A 17,500-nucleotide genomic window follows, 5' to 3' on the forward strand; every position below is an offset into this window, starting at 1 on the left:
TAACCCTCAAAAATCAATAATAATTCATAAGGACTCTGGGCTATCAAATGGTCGGTAATGCATCACGCACAGTGGCTTTATAATAATAATAATAATAATAATAATAATAATAATAGTAATAATAATAATAATAATAATAATAATAATAATAATAATAATAAGGTCTTTATTCAAACAAATGTTAAGACGTACAACATATAAAATGAAGTTAAAACTGTATTAAACCACAAAATACTAAAGTCGAAGAGGCATCTATTAACAAGGCATTTTTTTAAACGTCTCTTTTTTGATACTTGGGATGTGGTAAGGATGGGATCTACTGCAGGGGGTGTGAGGGATTATCTACAATACTACTGCTTGATATCAATAAAACCTCCTCTTTAATAGTAGGCGGTGTTTATCGGATATAAAATGTCTGCACATGCTTGGTTTCCCTGTATGCTAATGTTCTCCTCTCACTGTTTGAACCTTTGTTCGGACTCCCGAAGGACACACGTTTTGTGCAATGTTTTTAAAGCCGTTCAAAAAACTCACAACATGTGTTTTATCGGGTTCAAAAACATGAGGCGTAATAAAATACTTCTGCTCGTTCTTTTCTTGACTTACGATCTTAGTCCCAAAAAAGGAATTCATCCATTCAAACCTGTGGTATTCAATTTGACGTAATACATTTCATTATTATTTGTGTACGTATAGGTATATTAAAGGACGTATTTCCTATGAGCAAGTTAACAACGCTATAGATGAAATCCACAAGGCGATCACAGCAAAGTACAAGATTATGCGTCTGCCCCGATCAGCAATGGGCGAGCCAGTTATGAAAAAATACAAGGTATGGGACTGACTAGCTTTTTTTTCAGTTCTTCTGTCAGTGTCTATGGGAAACATCACATGCGGGCAGGGCTGGCGCAGATACCCGCCTGTCACCACCCCGGTTCGATTGTCAGAGCAGGCGTCACTTGTGGCTTGAGTTTTGTTAGTTCTCTACTCAGCTCCGAGAGGTTTTTATCCGGGTACTTCGGTATTGTGCTCATCTCAAAAACCAATGTTCTATTTGATACTTAGTTTCTTGTGGATGAAGAGCCAATTCTGTAATTCGGAAAGTCGAAATAAACCAGTACTATTATTATATCACTTTTCCTCGTCCTTTCTTATTGTTTCTGAGTTAATACTGTTTTGATCCTCAGGCTTTCAAGGAAGCTGAAACGCCAGAAACGGAAGGTAAGTGCTCTTGAGTAACAATTAAGACTGTAATTAAAGAGCTGAAAGAATTGGTGATGGAAACAAATATACTAAAAAACACGGAGATGAACGGTTGTCTCACGATTTTCAACGTTTCCGTTAAAATATGACCGTTGATCGCGTGAAAGAAACGCTCCTCAGAGCGTCCTAGCTATAGCGACCTTTCCGCGTACATAACTGCAGGATCTACTCTTGTGTCAAGCTACATTCTTTTTATTTAAACCCTCTTCCCGTAATCTCACTTTTCTATATGGTTTGAAAGAAGCTGGCCACAATTCTCATCCTTGACCGAGCTATGAAGGGAAGAGGACCTATGCCGTCACAAACTATATGGATTCGAGGAGGAGTTCACCTCGCCATTTTTCCTCGTGCTTGTCTTCTTTCTCCTTGCGCTCGACTAACTGAACGGCGAAAGAGAGACTGCTTCTCGTAGTCTGCAAACTACTTAGTCTGTCGTAGATCAAATTTGCTCTGGTTTTCCACTTTTGGGGCGCCTCTAAAACAGCAACTTGAAAGGAGACAGCTTAGCAAAGAAAAATGAATTTTGGACAAATTTAGAGAATGAATTTAGGAGAAGGAACAAGGAGAAAAACGCTGTTGCATTAAAGCTCGAAATGACCGCCGCGCGATTGCTGAAGGTAGAAATAGCTAAAATGAATGAATGTGGACAGAAAAAAAATTCAGTTCTCCTGGTTAACCGCTACGGATGTATTTGGTTTTTGGTTTTCCTTCTCATTGGTTGATAAACTGGCGCTAGAATTTTAAACCAATCACTAAGGGTAGTAATTGCAATCGTAATCGCGTACTTACTTTCGAAAGTCATTTGAAAACTGCTCTAATGCAGCATTGTCCCGCTTTTCAAATAAACAGGGGAATATTTCTTCATTGATGACGATCTGAAGACTTATTCACAACTGAAGATGGATGCCACAGGGAGGGCAATACTCACAATGTTACGACACTGCGGTCGACTCGGAGAAGTACGAGGGAAGAAACTGCTAAGATACGTGCTTAAGCAATAATTGAACTAACCCTAACTGAACTGTGTTTTCTCTTGTGCCTGTGGTTTATTGACTGTAAGTAGCATCGTTTGATTCCTTCGAAGAGGTGAGCCTCTTTGAATTAAGGTTACCGTTTCTGTACCGTTCAAACCGCAAAACATGTGTTGGTCCAGAAGTAAGTAGTAGATTGTGTCGAGGCAAAGTGGGTTTTAAAGCAGTTTTGTGCAGCACTACACTCAGGAAAGAGGACCCTTTTTAAAGTACGTTTAGGTTTAATGTGGTTTACATATTGCAGTAGAGTATGTGGAACAGTGGTTCTACGGCTGGTGGATCATGGTGGATCCACGATCCACCATGAACGTGACTTTATAGGTACGAATAGGTAATTTGGCTCCATGAGGTTGTACAGCAGCAAGGCGCTGTTTTGAGGGTGGAATAATGTCATGGGTTTGCAGTGTGTCTTGAAAGTTACGTATGAACAGACTCAGACAAGTCGGAAATATTTAATAATCCGAACGTGAACATCACAATTGTTAAAACGTGTTTGATCTAACTCAGATCAAACTCTGTGATGGTGGGTTCGTACACAAAACGAAAAACAAACAATAACACACACACGCCCTTCCCACAATTGCGTAACGCACAAGCATGAAACTTACAAACGAAAATAATTAAAGATTTTAATTTAGGAGAGGGAAAAAAAAATTGTAGATCCTAATATTATCGGAAAAAAAGAAAAACCTAAACTTGCTTAATATTACAGACTAATTAGGGTACTTAAAACTAACCCCACTTAAATAATTGTCTATTCCCTTACAAAACTGATCGATAATACTAATTATACTAATTACTTTACTCTAATGTTTACAGTCAAACAGTTCAGTCCTGTGCCAAACAAATAGCAAAACCTTCGACAAGTTCTTTCCCACCTCGGCGCTTCCTTCTCTTCCGGCAATCAATTTCTTCTTTCACACTTTACTGCAGCCGCGTCACTTTCTTCGAGTTTTCTCTTCTTTTTGCTTATCTCAAGCTTCAATTCTTTGAAGTGTTTTCCTCACTCGCCGCCACTGACAAAGGGGTTTTGTCATTGATTCTTCTATATTTGTTTCCGCTAATGGCTCTTAGCAGTGCTTTCCGTTCTTTTTCCTTTTTGCCCTCAGGCTTTCGCTCTTCAACTCTTTGCTTTCCTGTACGTCAACAAACCTTGCGCCACTTCCACAACAAACCAACGCCCACGACTTTTTACATCTATATATAGTTAACTAATTCATTCAAATTACGACTACAAGCAATGACTACATTACAACACTTAGAAATTCTATAACACTAAATCGGATAATGCATAATACACTAGGGAATCGTACAATTGGTAATTAACACTCACACTAACGAACAAGACGAGTGGCTAAAACTATCCACAAACTGGTGACACAAAAAAAATAATTACGTGACAAACTCCACAAGCAAAGACCTATGGTACACAAATACGTAAAAATCACGTGGATACAAGCTGCTGAGCAAGCGTGGAAAGCATGCACGCGCCAAACATGTGTGATACGGCTGGCCAATCAAACGAACAAAAGTACGCCCATCACACACGAGAACGAAAGAAATGTCGATGGCCTTCAAATTGTATCAAACACGATAAAACACCACCAAACAAGGTGGCAAAAAGGTAAAATGTTTGGTCACCAAACAAGGTTTGATGTTGTTTGGTCCCCAAACATTTCCCGTTTGTCCAGGCCCTTAAAGTCCCTAGTGTCCGGAACAAACCCGTCACAACTGATTGCACATATGATTATGTAATTGGGCGCCAAGTACTTTATTTGCATAGATATTTCATCAAGCGTAACTTTAAAAGGCAGACAACAAGCCTTTTATTTCAAGCAATACCAGTAAAGTTTGTCCCACAACTATAGTTCTAGTTCCAGTGCTATAGGGAAGATATCGTTGACACCTCATTGGCTGTCGAAACAAAGTGTCTTTTGTACTTGTGGTTGTTACATTTGAATAACAAAAGCAATGTTTTTATCTTGCTATACATGTTCTCGCAGACGGTGTATACATTCTCTTTTCACTGTCTCGCAATTGATTGCACCAAGAGAAAGAGTCCAAATTAGATATAGACTGTTCGCACTCCCTTCTAAGTCAGTCGAACCACCCGCTTTAGTCACGCAAGCGAGCCGAGGGAAGAATGGTGATAGAGCGAGATGTAGGGTCCGCTTACGTCACAACAGCATTTAGTTTCAACCAATCAAGAGCAATCATGTAAAGATCGAGGCGAACCTTCGAAGAGTGTGGATCAAATAGAAGCAGCTCGTAGGATGGCATTCGTGTGTGATATTTGTGAGAAACGGTTCTCCCAGTTGACAAACTTGGCACGGCACAAGAAGGCGCTTCATGATGACAGGTCTTTTACTTGTGAGCGGTGTGGGAATTCGTATAACCGAAAAGATGCTTTGAGGAGGCATATGAAAAAACACTCTCAAGAGAAGAATCGCCAATGCAAGTATTGCTCCCGCAAGTTTTATCGCCGCGATACATGTTTGGAACACGAAAAACTGTGCGTCAATGATCAAAAAATAGTTTCCTTTTTTCTTCAAATTTTGAAAGCGTGTTCGCTTAACACCTGACTGGCAAAATTTTGAGCTTTGATTTTTGTCCAAAGGCTGTTTATTTTGAGTGTGAGGTTCAAAACTGACCGATTGGGCCTCAGAGAGTTGGATCTAGGGCAAAGCGACGTCATTTACTCGCTAGCTTAAAATTCTCATGCTGCATATTAATTCAGCCGCGTACACACGTATTGCATTCTTGAACCAGTGAGTCTTTGACGTCATTTTCTCCTTGACTCAGCTCTCTCAAGATTTTAAAGTTAGTAATGGCGGACCAATAAACAACAAAATTCCAGTTAAAACAAACAGGTGTTTTTTTTGAAATCAGAACTTAAAACTTGGGTCACTTAGTGTTTAGTTAACATAGTTTTGAAATCCAAAGAAAAAGAAGAATTCTTTTTTTGGTCGTAGTAGCACTTTAAGAAGGAACAATGGATAATATTGCTTGAAACAAAAGGGTTGTTGTCTGCCTTTTATAGTTGCGCTTGATGAAATATCTATGCAAATAAAGTACTTGGCGCCCTATCACATAATCATTTGTTCAATCAATTGTGATGGGTTTGTTCCGGACACTTTCTCCAATCATAATGCGGGACTATGTATGCAATGAATTTTGACGTTTTCGTTCAGATTATGAAATATTCACGACTTGTCTGAGTCTGTTCATACGTAGCTTTCAAGACACACTACAAACCCATGACATCATTACACCCTCAAAACAGCGCTTTCTTGTGGTACAACCTTATACATCCAAATTACCTATTTGTACCTCTAACGTTACGCTTATGAATCGCATATGGATCCACCATCCACCATGATCCACCAGCCGTAGAACCGCTATTCCATATACTACTCATTGCAAATGCCTCCTTTGCCAATATTTGAATATTGGAACGCTGGAATTTAAATGAACACGATAACAATGTTTATGTTCATTATTATGTCAGCTAGTTGCTCATGAAGTGTGTTTTTTTTGCATCTTCATTTGTTAGCTTTGATTGCTCAGAAAGAGGTCTTGTAAAATGTGATTTTTCGTGCAAAACATTGCGAGTTTAGTCAATCTTCAACACAGTTCTCCTTATGGGAACAGACTACACTAAATTGTATCCCTTGTTTTGTACCAATCCCGACATTCGCTGTAATCGTTGCGTTTTCAGGCCGTCAGAACTACGATCCAATCGCTGATTATTTGTTCACACTGAATTATGTTTCTCGTGCCTTGAATAGGCCATTTCCGAGTTCTTTCCGGCCTCATCTTCAAAGCGAGTCTAAGTGCGAAATTTTTGTTATGAAAATAGGTTTTCATTCATATGTAAAGTATAACTAATTACCATTACAAAAACTTCGCACTTAGACTCGCTTTGAAGAGGAGGCAGACTTGAACTCGGAAATTGCCTATTGGAGGCCGAGTGGGGCTGGGGCTAAGGGTTTGTTGTTCTGGACATGCGCATTTTGAAACTGACTTTCGAGCTTTGAACTAAAAGTCTCTGTCACTCGAAGCCACTGACGAAATTTAATAGTGTTCACTCTCCCAAAAATCTCAAATTTATTGTTTTCTTACGAAGGTGAAACTAGCTCTATTACAAGAAAAGGTGGTACAACTTCTGATGAGAAAATTTTAGATTTTAAAACTTAGATTAAAAAGATACACTGCAATTCTCAAGGTGTAACCAATAAAACTGAAATTGGAAAAGTGTGCAAAGTTCAAACAAGTAGATAAATTACTGTCCTCGTATCGTTAACAAGATAATTTTTTCCCCCTTCATTCGTTTATAAACATATGTAATATCTTTGTCCCAATTCTTATATCTGCAATATTGTCGAGTTTATTTTCGTAGTTTTAAAACTGGAAGATTTGTCTTTGCGCATTTGTGATGCTTGTGTATTCCAATAAGTCGAAATAAAAGAGGGGAATTGTTTTCGTTTGATCCAGTTGTTGGTATGTTTACTTTCATCGTCGTCTCGTTGCAGTTATGTATGTGTACGTCCCTACCCCTCCTGCCTTGTTTACGGTGTCGTAAGTTTTTTTAACTTTAATCGCGCATTTCATTGCTTCAGTTGAATGGCACTTAAAGTTACGTTACTGTTAAAAATATTTGCTAGGCTTTTGTCCCTTCTTTTTGGTAATATTTTACCGTTTGCCGGTGTGGATATGTCTTACCCTTCCGTGCGTAAATGACGTCGATTGCGATCACAAAAACTGCGTTAACCCTATATAAAGGAACTTACTTAAAAGAGGGTGGTGTTTTTTAGCTTGGTTTTGTTTTGTTCAGGTTATCTTAGAAATTTGCCGTTTACGTTTCAGTATTGTGAATTTTTAGTTAGGAAAGAAAGGTTTTGTTTTACTTTTGCTGAATATTGCTGAATTGCTTTAGCTATCATGCCTTGGCATTTCGTTCAATTTCTTTCGTCTTCTTTTACTTTAAAAGAGTCGTAAGTAGAACCTGGTCCTCACCAGCCACCCAAGCACCGAAAAGGAGACCAGATGGGTTGGCTCGGGAAGCCTGATGTTTCGTAAGATATTAGGGAGCTTTAAGAACACCTGCGGAAGCGGACGGCAACCGCAATTGAGCTGTTTTCCATTTTAATTTATCTTCACGCAGCCACATTTATATTTCTAAGTATCTTTAAGGGCTATCTTTTTGGGAGACACTACTTTCCTCGCATGCGAAATGTGTTCCCTTCCAGTTGTTAAGTTCCCTATTGGGCAAAAGGACCTTTTTTGCCCCCAAATGGAGGCCGGCTTTGTGTGCTGGGGCATATGCCCAAGGAACATACGCAGACGCATTATTTAGTGTCTTTTGTCCCTAAAAAAGGTGCAAATGATGAGTACTTAACTGCGTATGTTTCTTATGACTCTAATGAGGACAAGGCTTTAATATGGACCACGTGGGTTATCAATTAGCTCTAGTTCTGCCACATTTGGCTTTGAGATTTTTGTTTTAACTTGTTGACAATTCATGTGCATATTGTTTACTATCTTAATTGTGTAGTCAAAAGATCAGCCTTCTCAGTTGAGGTTTGTAAGTGTATTTTGTGATGTTGTAATCGCATCAAACATCATCACCGATTCGGTTGTTTATCTTCTTTTCATTTGCTCTTGTCTTTTTTAGCCGTGTGCTCGTACGCTTTCCTGGGTGATGTCATGTTTTGTTGGTCTCTGTTAACGATATTTTTAAACTACGTCTCTCTCTCAGTAATGCGTCCGTTCTTGAAACGCCGTTCATTCATTGGGCGTTTTTTGTTCGTCAAAGCATAACATTTGATCATTCGGCTCTTTTCGCCGTGAATTCGTTTTAATATACATCAAGCCGTACAATCAGTCTTTTGAAAGTCTCAAATTTGTTTGTCGGTTTGTACCTGTACAATTGTCTCACTCTCCTTTTTGTCGGTCTATTCAAATCGTTTTCTTCGTACTTCGAACCACTGACACACGTCTTATAATTTAGCTGTGCCCTTACCCTTCTTCCCATTTCGCGCTTGTTTCACCACTCCTTGTTATCGTTGTTTTCATTTCTTGCCCTTCCTCTTCACCGCTCGTTTCTTTAATATGCAAAACCTACACTGTACGTATTTATACACTTAGTAATCTCTACTCAGTCAGAGATTCCAACCTTGTCAACTAAAGAAAAAGGGAGGTGTTAGGAGCGGCGTAGCCGCGCCCATAAGCGCCGCAGGCAATCTTCGCCGAAAACGGAGGGGTTTCCGGCCAAAACGGGAGGGTTAGAATCTCTGCTCATTGTTGATTCTAAGGTTTTCGTTGGCTAGATTCAAGATCAATTAATTTGACTGTTAGATGTTATTATCATGCTTGAATGCTGACTTGTAAGGTGTGTTATTAATTTATTGGTCAGTATTAGAGGAAGACACTCAAATACGGTTAATTTTGTGCTATTTTGATTATTCGAAGTAGTTGAATTAGGTTGATTGGTGTTAAGCACTAGTGTATGTAATGATTTTAATTATCTTTTTTTTTGTTAAGGAGAGTAACCCTTTTTCGCTATATTCAGTTTGATTTCGAGAATTTAATTAATGACAGTGTTTAAAGACTCCAATTAATCAGTATTGCTACGTTAGTAGTTTAGTGTTCATGAAAACCCATATTAAGTGCTTATATGTTAATGTACTTTTTTTATAAAGCCTAATTCCAGTATTCCAGTTCTTAGTATTTACCTATACACTACAGTTAGTTTTAACATTTGAAATGTTCGAAGAACTTAATTTAATTTTAGAAGTGAAGTCGGTCAGATTTCTTAATTCTTGTAAAAATAACATAGATGGGATTGTTATTATTATTGTTAAAATATCTAACAAATGTCTCGGTTAGCAGCCCTGTATTTTAAAAATCCTAAAAAACACCCCTGTTCACACATTTTTCTTGTATAAATCACTCATTCCAATTCAATTGAAAAACTAACTAGTGCTAAAAGATTTAAAAAAAAGAAAATTATTCGTCTGGTGTCTCATCTTTCTTTAGAGGTTTGTATCATAAGTTAACGATCTTATTTCAGTTTGGCCACTATATTTACCTAACTTGTCTATCCCTGCAATCGGTGGAAAATTCCTTTTGAAAGCATTAATTTGCGGTCCTCCCCGCCTCGCGTTTTTCAAAACAAACACTAGCAATCTCTGTTCATTCTGTCGTCGGTCTCTGTCGCTTGAGTCGTTTGTAGCTCAGTTTGTCAATATTTCTTGCCAATCATTCGCGTACATCTCTGTAGTAGAACTCGATTCTATCCAGACGACCGTCCATAAGGGTTTACATATAGTCGTCTCATGCAGGTCGTAGGACAATTTCAGTTCGAAAAACGACAGAGATGACCATGTGAAAACCATTTCGTTTTCCCTAAAATTAAGCGAACCTTACTCTAACCCGTGTATTTCTTTCCTTATTCCAACCTGTGTCTCTCTTTTTTTTATCTCCGTTATTGTTTTTGTGTTTATAGGATGGTCGAAGACAATGCAAAAGAACTGAATATCCCAAACCAACTTAAGACCCTAAGAATACTATTTCCTAAAGTTTACCTTCTCGACCCTGATAGATCGACTATGTTAAAATTTAAAGAAAACGACACAATCATTGGAGAACGCGTGTTTTTTGCCAGGCCACTTATCGCAGCTCTTGTTTTCATCGTCCATCTTCTAAACGGGGGTGTGAGCTTTTCCTTGTGGATTCTTTGGAGTACTTGGAGCGCTCTGGAACATAAGATTTACAATTAGTCTGCTTTTCCTAAGGACAAAAATAGTCGTGTATACATGTAGGGTCAAAATTGATGATTTACCTTCAAAGCTCCCCTCCTTTGAAATTCCATTTTAGCTATTTCTTGTTCCACCCATTCGGGTATGTCCGGAATAGCATACGCTACTGCGAACTTGATTCCAAGGACAAGATGCTAAAAAGAGAAGAGTCCAGCATAATGGTTGAAAATTAAAACCGTTTCAAAGTGCTTTAGCCAAATCATTGAAATTGAACGATTTACTAGCAATGGAAATGATCCACCATTTAATCGACCAATCTATACCGCGATATAGTGGGAAAACGAATTCAGGGTGTACTGTGTAGGTGATGCCAGGCGTGTACTTCTTTGTTGGACCTTAATCTTAATTCGCTTTACTTGTTTTAAATCTCGTTGTATCACTATTCTTAAGCCGTTTGTTGATTGTTTAGGAAAAAGTACCGTTCTTTTGTTACTTTTGTTAAGTAAGGCGTTTCCCGGGAGTTTTTAGGTATCGCTTACGATCATGAGAAGCAGCTCCCGTAACTTACGTGGTGTCTGAAAACGAGGTTTCAAGTGAACACTAAAACTGTATAAGCCCAAGCATTCCATGTTGCTTTGGAAACCTCATGGAAAAGACCGATTGTTCAGAAGAGCATCGAAGCGTTTTCAATCTGTACAATTCACTAATTTTGTCACAGATCACATTTGACTGTCCCTTTCATCCTTTTTATTCTTGATAATCAAGAATTTTTTCAGTATGAAGTCGCCTTACCTCCAATACGACAATGAGAATGATTCTTTCAGTAACTGACATGTTTGGCAACATCCGCTGGACTGAGCCTCCCATACCAAGGAGAGCGAGGTTCACCATCACTGCGACTACGCCCATCACTTCCATTGCATCCTATCGAAAAGAAAACAGTGGAGTGAGTCTACGGTACAGTCCGTGTTATAAAAGTTTAGCTCGAACTAGAAACTGCAACAGGCACCTGCTGTCAAGTGACAAATGAGCTGAAATTTACTTTTGTTTACTAATCAAGAAAGACAAGGGTGTTTGGAATTCTTATTACTGGGTTAGATGTAGAACTGAAATTAAACCAGTATGAAAAGAAAATCATACCTTGTAAAATTTAGCTTGAACAAATTGGAAGCTGTTGGTCATGGAGACTAAATGCAGTGGAAAAATTGGAAATTTGCAATTTTCACTATCGGATGTTGAGCTTCACTCATTGCAAGGCAAAACCGGGATAAATTACGAAAAGCGTTAAAGAGTTAATTAAACCTTTACAGGTCCGTTACCTAGTTATTGAATAGGTGTATATTTTTCAAGTACACGTATTTGCCCACTGCATGTTGAATATCCTACAACTAACGTTGAAACTTTGAAACCTGAGTGAAGGTTCCAGCGCCTGGCAAATTAAATAGCCTCACTATCGGATGTATTTGATTAATGGTCGCGTTCTCTCAGAGGCCCTTCCCGCTAATCCAGCCCGATCGCATGCTAGCAGTGAAAGACTTGCTTTTTGCCATCGGTGTGTGCGTGTGGGTTCTTTAACGTCTCGTAGTGTTGATAAGGGACTTGAAGGTATAACCATTTCCATATCTAATTAGAAAGGTAGGCCTTGTCTTCAACTATTTTTTATCAAGACCCTGGGAGATGACCCAATGCGATAGCCGGATTTATCAAGATGGTTCGTTTACCTGCCAGGTTCCAATGTTTTCAACTCTTTCACCGAATGGTCTTCGAAGGTTGGTGCATAGCTTAAAGGCGTCGCTTCTGATCTCGATGATGTTATTCAGCAGAGCACACAAGGCGGCAAGGGGGAAAGCAGAAGAGAAGAGAACCACGTAACCAAATTGAATGAACATTTCCAGATAATCCTCAAAAGTATCCTGTGGAAAACAAAATCGAGGTTCAAATCGACAACTTCTCACTCCTGTCATAATTGTTTTCAATACCAGCTTTATTAACATCACTGTACCATCGTAGCCATTTGGTTACATTATCATCGTTAACCAGAATGGACATCGTCATAGTCGTAGTTCAACTGCACACCATGCGTGGTATAGACATTACAATATATCCCCTTGTCATCTATTCCGGTTTGGTAAGGGTGGACTGAGGAGGGCCAGGGACACTTTGTGACATTAGGCTTAGGACTAGCAACGATATACACCTCTTTCAAAATGGTGGCCAAATAAAATATTATTTTGTGTGAATGCCAATCAGCCTTCCTAACCTTGCTACGACGAGCAAGTTTCAAAATAACTTTTGTTTCAAAATAAGGTAGTGCTTCTAATTAACCTAAAGACAAAAGAATGTAAAAGTGGTCGCCATTTATAAAAGTGGTCTATCGGACATCTGTTATTGTCAATACCATCATCATCCGTCTGTGATAACTTTGCAAGCATCAGAGCGGTGGAGGTATTTCTAGAGTTTTTGCTTTACCTCATATTCTGCCATAGTACTTTCTATCTCTGCCTGGTTCATAAGTGGTGTATCCAGTTCTTTGGGCTTATCTGATTTCTCCTTTCCACCAGTGCCAGCTGCCTTGTCTTTTCCTCCCCTCTCGTCTAATTCCTTCTTTGCTTTTGCGTCCTGCTTCTTCAGTTTCCACTCCTTCACTTTTTGTTTGACGAAGGGAACTAAGGCTTCTTTGACGTTTCCCACCACTTGTTTGGTGATGAGAAGTGCAGCAAGTTGCTGTAAACAATCATTGAAATGGATTGATCTCGAGATCATGTCTAATAGAGCGTTTTCAATTGAGTGTCGAAAATAATTAGCGAATTGCTTTGGTTTTGCATTACTTCACTCAGTGATTGGTTCAATGTCGTGGCTTGCGTGCACATTTTCCCGCGCTTTGTGTCGGCCACGTGTAATTATTTCGAGTTTTGATTGGTTTACTGGATTGTCTCCGTCCTTTTTGATTGACCAAAGTAATTACTTTGGTTTTGGTTTTACGACACTCGATTGAAACTAAGCAAGTATTCTTATGACAGAAATTTAACAACGACAGACGCATTTGGTTTCTGTTTTTTTTTTATCCACCCTTAGTTCCTGTTCGACTTGAGTCTGATTTCAAAGCTTTATCGAGTTTTTTCATTGGAACACAATGACATGAGCGCAACAAATTGAACCTACTCCCAACTGAGTGGCTTCAGAGCTCAGTTGGTAGAGCATCGCACCGGCATCGCAGAGGTCATGGCCTCAAATCCCGCCGGTTGAAGCCGCCTGAATTTTTCAGGTCTCTATGAGAGATAATTGCTTAAATTGTCCAGATAAGTGCGGAAATCACTTCTCCCTTTTCGTTTAAACAGTTTTCTGTTGTGTTTACCATTGTAACGTTCTTTCATACTGTTTATCACTTGCGCGTATCGCGCAATTCGCACTGAATGCACGACTTACGTTTTTAAGCCTGTTCATGTCCTGTATGTAAAAGGCGATGTAAAACAGCGCAAGGAAGGCATTAAAGAATTGGAACTGCAATCAAATGATCAAGAAATAGTAAATGCATCGCGGTAAAATAAGCTCTGAATATGTTTCTACTCCAATTTAACACTTACCCATCTATCTACCTATCTACCTACCTACGTACCTACCTATCTGCCTGCCTGCCTGCCTGTCTGCCTGCCTGCCTACCATATCAAACAAAGTTCTTACCGAAACCAACTTGATAATCAAATGGTTTTCGTACGTCTCTTGAAGCCGATAGTTTTCTGTGAATGGCCAAAAAAGGAAAAAGAACAGATCGTCACTTCTCGGAATGGCAGTTATGACTGATATATCTTTGCAGATAATATTAGAGGTACTCAGTGATAGGGAATCCACAGGAACGGAGTTAAATGAAAGCTAGAATGTTCACCACAGTAAGTTAACTAATAATAGATAAACAACTTGAGTAGTTGCGGGGAACGAACAATTGCACTGTACTTGTAGCTCCACCAACTGAACTATCAAGCGATCTTTGATCAGATCAATGGCAAGTTCAAGGGATATCCCGTAACAGGAGTATAAAATTATTTTGGAATACTGCCGGTGAAATCTTGTTTATTTCAACTGTGGAATGGACATGAAATGAAACTTCGAATTAAAGATTATCGCAGTCAAGATAAGTATAGGTAATCACATGATTTCGAGTGCAAATTTGGAATGAATGGGCAAGGGTAAATTTTTTCAAAGACGAACAAAATTGCACGAGCCCGTAAGGCGAGTGCAATTTGCAGTCTTTGAAAAAAATTACAAGTGCATATTTATTCCAAATTGCATGAAGAAAATCATGTGATTAGATATTAGTAATATACATGAAAATTGGAGATGGTTAGGCAGAAGCAACGCACGCGTATCACGCAATCACGCAAAAATTGCATCACCTAGGGCTCGCATTTGATTGGCTATCTCTGACTTTGATTGCTCATTGACCAATGAGAATGCTTGCTTTATCACTTCTTTTTGCTCTGAATTACCTATTTTCTGTGTTTCTTGAAAACTGCATTTTTTTAGCCAATCAGAATGGAGTAATTTTTCCATGTGTGTTATTAGTACCTCAGGCAGTTGCAAGAAAAACTGAAAACTTCCAGGGTTGCAAGTGGGATAGAAACCATGGAATTAACGAAATTAATTTGAATAACTCGATTTTCTCCCTCACCTTTGTCATTTAAGTGATAAGCCACCTTCTTGTAATTGTCGTCCAAAAGGCCAATGCACACAGCTAAAGCAATTTTTGGAGCAAACTTGAGAGGCTTGGGTGGATTTTCCATGCCATCCACCCACCTTTGAAACTCAAAACATAGCAGCATGGAAAGACAGACCACGCCCAATGACGTCAAGATGATCGGCAGTGATAAGCAGTAGCGAAAGATGTTTCTTTTCCAGGAAGAATAGTGTGGCTCTATTCGCCCAGTGATTTTACTTGGTTTATATTCACCCTGTTAACCAATGGTTGTACATGGGGATTTATTTATTTATTGCACAACATGTTGAATTACTTGTACTGTTCTAAAACCGTCGTGAATTGGAAATCCACATCTGAAAAGACTCGTAAAAATGTCTTCTTTAAATTAAATATAAATATGTTATCAAAGATTGTCAAAACCCTGGATGTGTACAAGAAAATAGACATTTTACTCGATTTCATGTTACTTTGTTTATCTTAACGTTCGTGTTACAAGAAACTTCTCATTGAAAACGTTAACTGAAAGGAAGATTTCCAGGTCAAGAGGTCCTATTATGTGATCAAGTTTGTTCCTTTTTAATGAAGACGAATTCGGCAGTCAAATATCAAAAGGCCGCTCCCAAGAATTAATTCATTATTCTGTCAATAATCTCAGACATCCGATACCACGTAGCTCTTTAAGACCTAATGTTCTTTAATCGGTGTAGGACGTGAGTCTACTGCATTTAAGATTGGGGGTCCATTGTTTTTGTTCCATATCCATTTGTGTTAATGTAATGGTTTATAAACAAACATCATGAGTGTCGTAATAGTCTCGTGCTTACCTTATCACACTAGTGGAAATGAAACAAAAGGCAAAGAAAACGGGAAACGACGCCCCTGGTGGACGCTATTCCCCATACTCACCCTGAATAGCGGTCTTGGCTCTTTCAAGACGTCAGACGGCATATCCATCGTTCCCCATTTGTACGCAAGCTCTGCGCTCTTTCGCTTCCATGCCTCCAAGAAGAGTGTAGCCCATACTATGTTGAATATGTTGAAGAAGAATATGCACCAGTCCCGCGCTATCTCGCTTTTGCTGGAAAGGATGAATGTGATGATGCCCAAGACTGCAGGCGCTACTAGCCATTTGGTGTACATACCAAGCCAGGCGAAATACATGGCAATTTTCACGCCGAAGTATTGACAAATGTCATCTGTAAATTTTAGCAAATCATGGTTTCAAAAAAGATTAAGACTTAAAGTAGTTAAAGGCGCGTCATAAAAACGAAACGTAAAGTACCTAAATAAGCGTCAAGAAATATTCCCATACCGTTTTCCTCAGCTTTTAACATCATTACTGCCCAGAAACGTCTCCCAGTAAACCTGCAGTCACGCGCGTTTTTGGAGGACTAAGCGCATTGGCTGGTATTAGAATGCATATAGTTTCCCGATGAGTTTCACTTCCGTGAAAACCGTGAAACACAGTGGTTGTGTGATCTGTCTTTAAGAGACTTACCTAACGGTTGTTTCTTGAAGAACGCCGAGACCCAGGTCTTTTTAAGCTTATCAAGATCATCGTGATTATGAAGGGGAAACATCTTTTCCACCACGCCGTCGGATAACAGCTTTGGTACTAAGAAAGTAAGAAGCCAATGATATTAAGTTCCATCCATTAAAGAGGTACTTCGGCATTTGCACATGAACTCTCACTAAGCATCCTGAAGGCAACATATTTTTTTTAACGATATTCTAGCATGCATACATTCTAGCGTGCCTAATCGCAAGTGGAAGATATAAACGATTATCTAGCTCTATCTGTACCAAAAAAAATCATTAAAAAGTTGCGCTTGGTCCTTACATAATGCACTGGATCGATAGACAGAAGTCAGATCTGATGCCGGAACTTGTCTTAAAATCCACTCGCCGGTGCACGAATTTAAAATCAGTAGCAGCCTTGGCATGTGAGAATCTATGCGGTTTTGTATTAGATCATCAACCTTGTTTGGAAAATTGTCCTAGAAGCTGATCTAACAGAGAGGCGGTCGGCATGTCAGGCTTACGAGCTCTCCTGCTTTGGAATATCAGTGTCTATAGCACGGACATTTCTTATTAGCTTATGAGGTGGGACAGGCGTTTCTCTCAAAATGCCCATATTTCAAGAATATGCTCTTCAAAGTAGTGATTTTCACAGACATGCATATCTTACAAGAAGACATCTCTCGTTTTCCACGCTTGTTGAAAGATAGCAATGGCCTTGAGCAGTAGGCAAAAATCATGCCCATTCAAAAACACTTTGTAAGCAAAGGTGTCGTGAAACATAAACAAGTAAAAATTAGCAATTCGAATGAACGACGTTTCGGTGACATCGTGACACCATTTTCAAGTTCAATGCATTAAGATAAACCATCAGAAAATTCGCTCAAGATTAACATACTGCTAATTTCTGCCAATTTTCTGACGGTTTGATCTTAATGCATTTGAACTTGAAAATGGTGTCACGATGTCACTGAAACGTCGTTCTTTCCTATGGCAAATTTTTACTTGTTCGTATTCACAAACACAAATCTTTAGCTTCCAAGCCGCTTCAGGAGCCCATCTGGAGCGTGCAACTTCCATACAGCGTCTGTGAAACGGCGTTTTCACAAGTAGGTTTACCTCTAGACTAGCCCTTCCCGGGAATTAGGTAAAAAAACAAAGGCAGTTCCCGTTCGGTGACCCTATGACGTCATCTTAATTTCTTATAATTGGTCATCGGGCTCCTGTGGGAGTCT

At 39.1% G+C, this 17,500-nt stretch overlaps 2 protein-coding genes across 3 annotated transcripts in view; one reads left to right on the forward strand and one right to left on the reverse strand.

Moving 5' to 3' along the window:
* Window positions 1-6,782, forward strand: part of LOC138019716 (spindle and kinetochore-associated protein 1-like) — a 20,212-nt gene extending 13,430 nt beyond the window's left edge. The window contains exons 5-7 of the mRNA XM_068866593.1: window positions 697-832; window positions 1,188-1,221; window positions 2,113-6,782. Of these exons, the coding sequence (XP_068722694.1) occupies window positions 697-832; window positions 1,188-1,221; window positions 2,113-2,264 (322 nt within the window). The 3' untranslated portion in view covers window positions 2,265-6,782. The remainder of the gene's footprint in view (window positions 1-696; window positions 833-1,187; window positions 1,222-2,112) is intronic.
* The window catches only part of LOC138019704 (anoctamin-8-like), a 22,374-nt gene continuing 8,915 nt past the window's right edge, over window positions 4,042-17,500 (reverse strand). For both annotated transcript variants that reach the window (XM_068866571.1, XM_068866579.1), the window contains exons 5-14: window positions 16,246-16,362; window positions 15,654-15,943; window positions 14,721-15,000; window positions 13,736-13,791; window positions 13,481-13,555; window positions 12,524-12,778; window positions 11,776-11,967; window positions 10,847-10,978; window positions 10,138-10,248; window positions 4,042-10,051 (exon numbers count right to left, since the gene is read on the reverse strand). In XM_068866571.1, the coding sequence (XP_068722672.1) occupies window positions 9,998-10,051; window positions 10,138-10,248; window positions 10,847-10,978; window positions 11,776-11,967; window positions 12,524-12,778; window positions 13,481-13,555; window positions 13,736-13,791; window positions 14,721-15,000; window positions 15,654-15,943; window positions 16,246-16,362 (1,562 nt within the window). In that variant the 3' untranslated portion in view covers window positions 4,042-9,997. The remainder of the gene's footprint in view (window positions 10,052-10,137; window positions 10,249-10,846; window positions 10,979-11,775; window positions 11,968-12,523; window positions 12,779-13,480; window positions 13,556-13,735; window positions 13,792-14,720; window positions 15,001-15,653; window positions 15,944-16,245; window positions 16,363-17,500) is intronic.

This window comes from Montipora capricornis, chromosome 2 (assembly GCF_036669925.1).
Source record: "Montipora capricornis isolate CH-2021 chromosome 2, ASM3666992v2, whole genome shotgun sequence".
In the NCBI taxonomy this organism is placed as follows: domain Eukaryota; kingdom Metazoa; phylum Cnidaria; class Anthozoa; order Scleractinia; family Acroporidae; genus Montipora; species Montipora capricornis.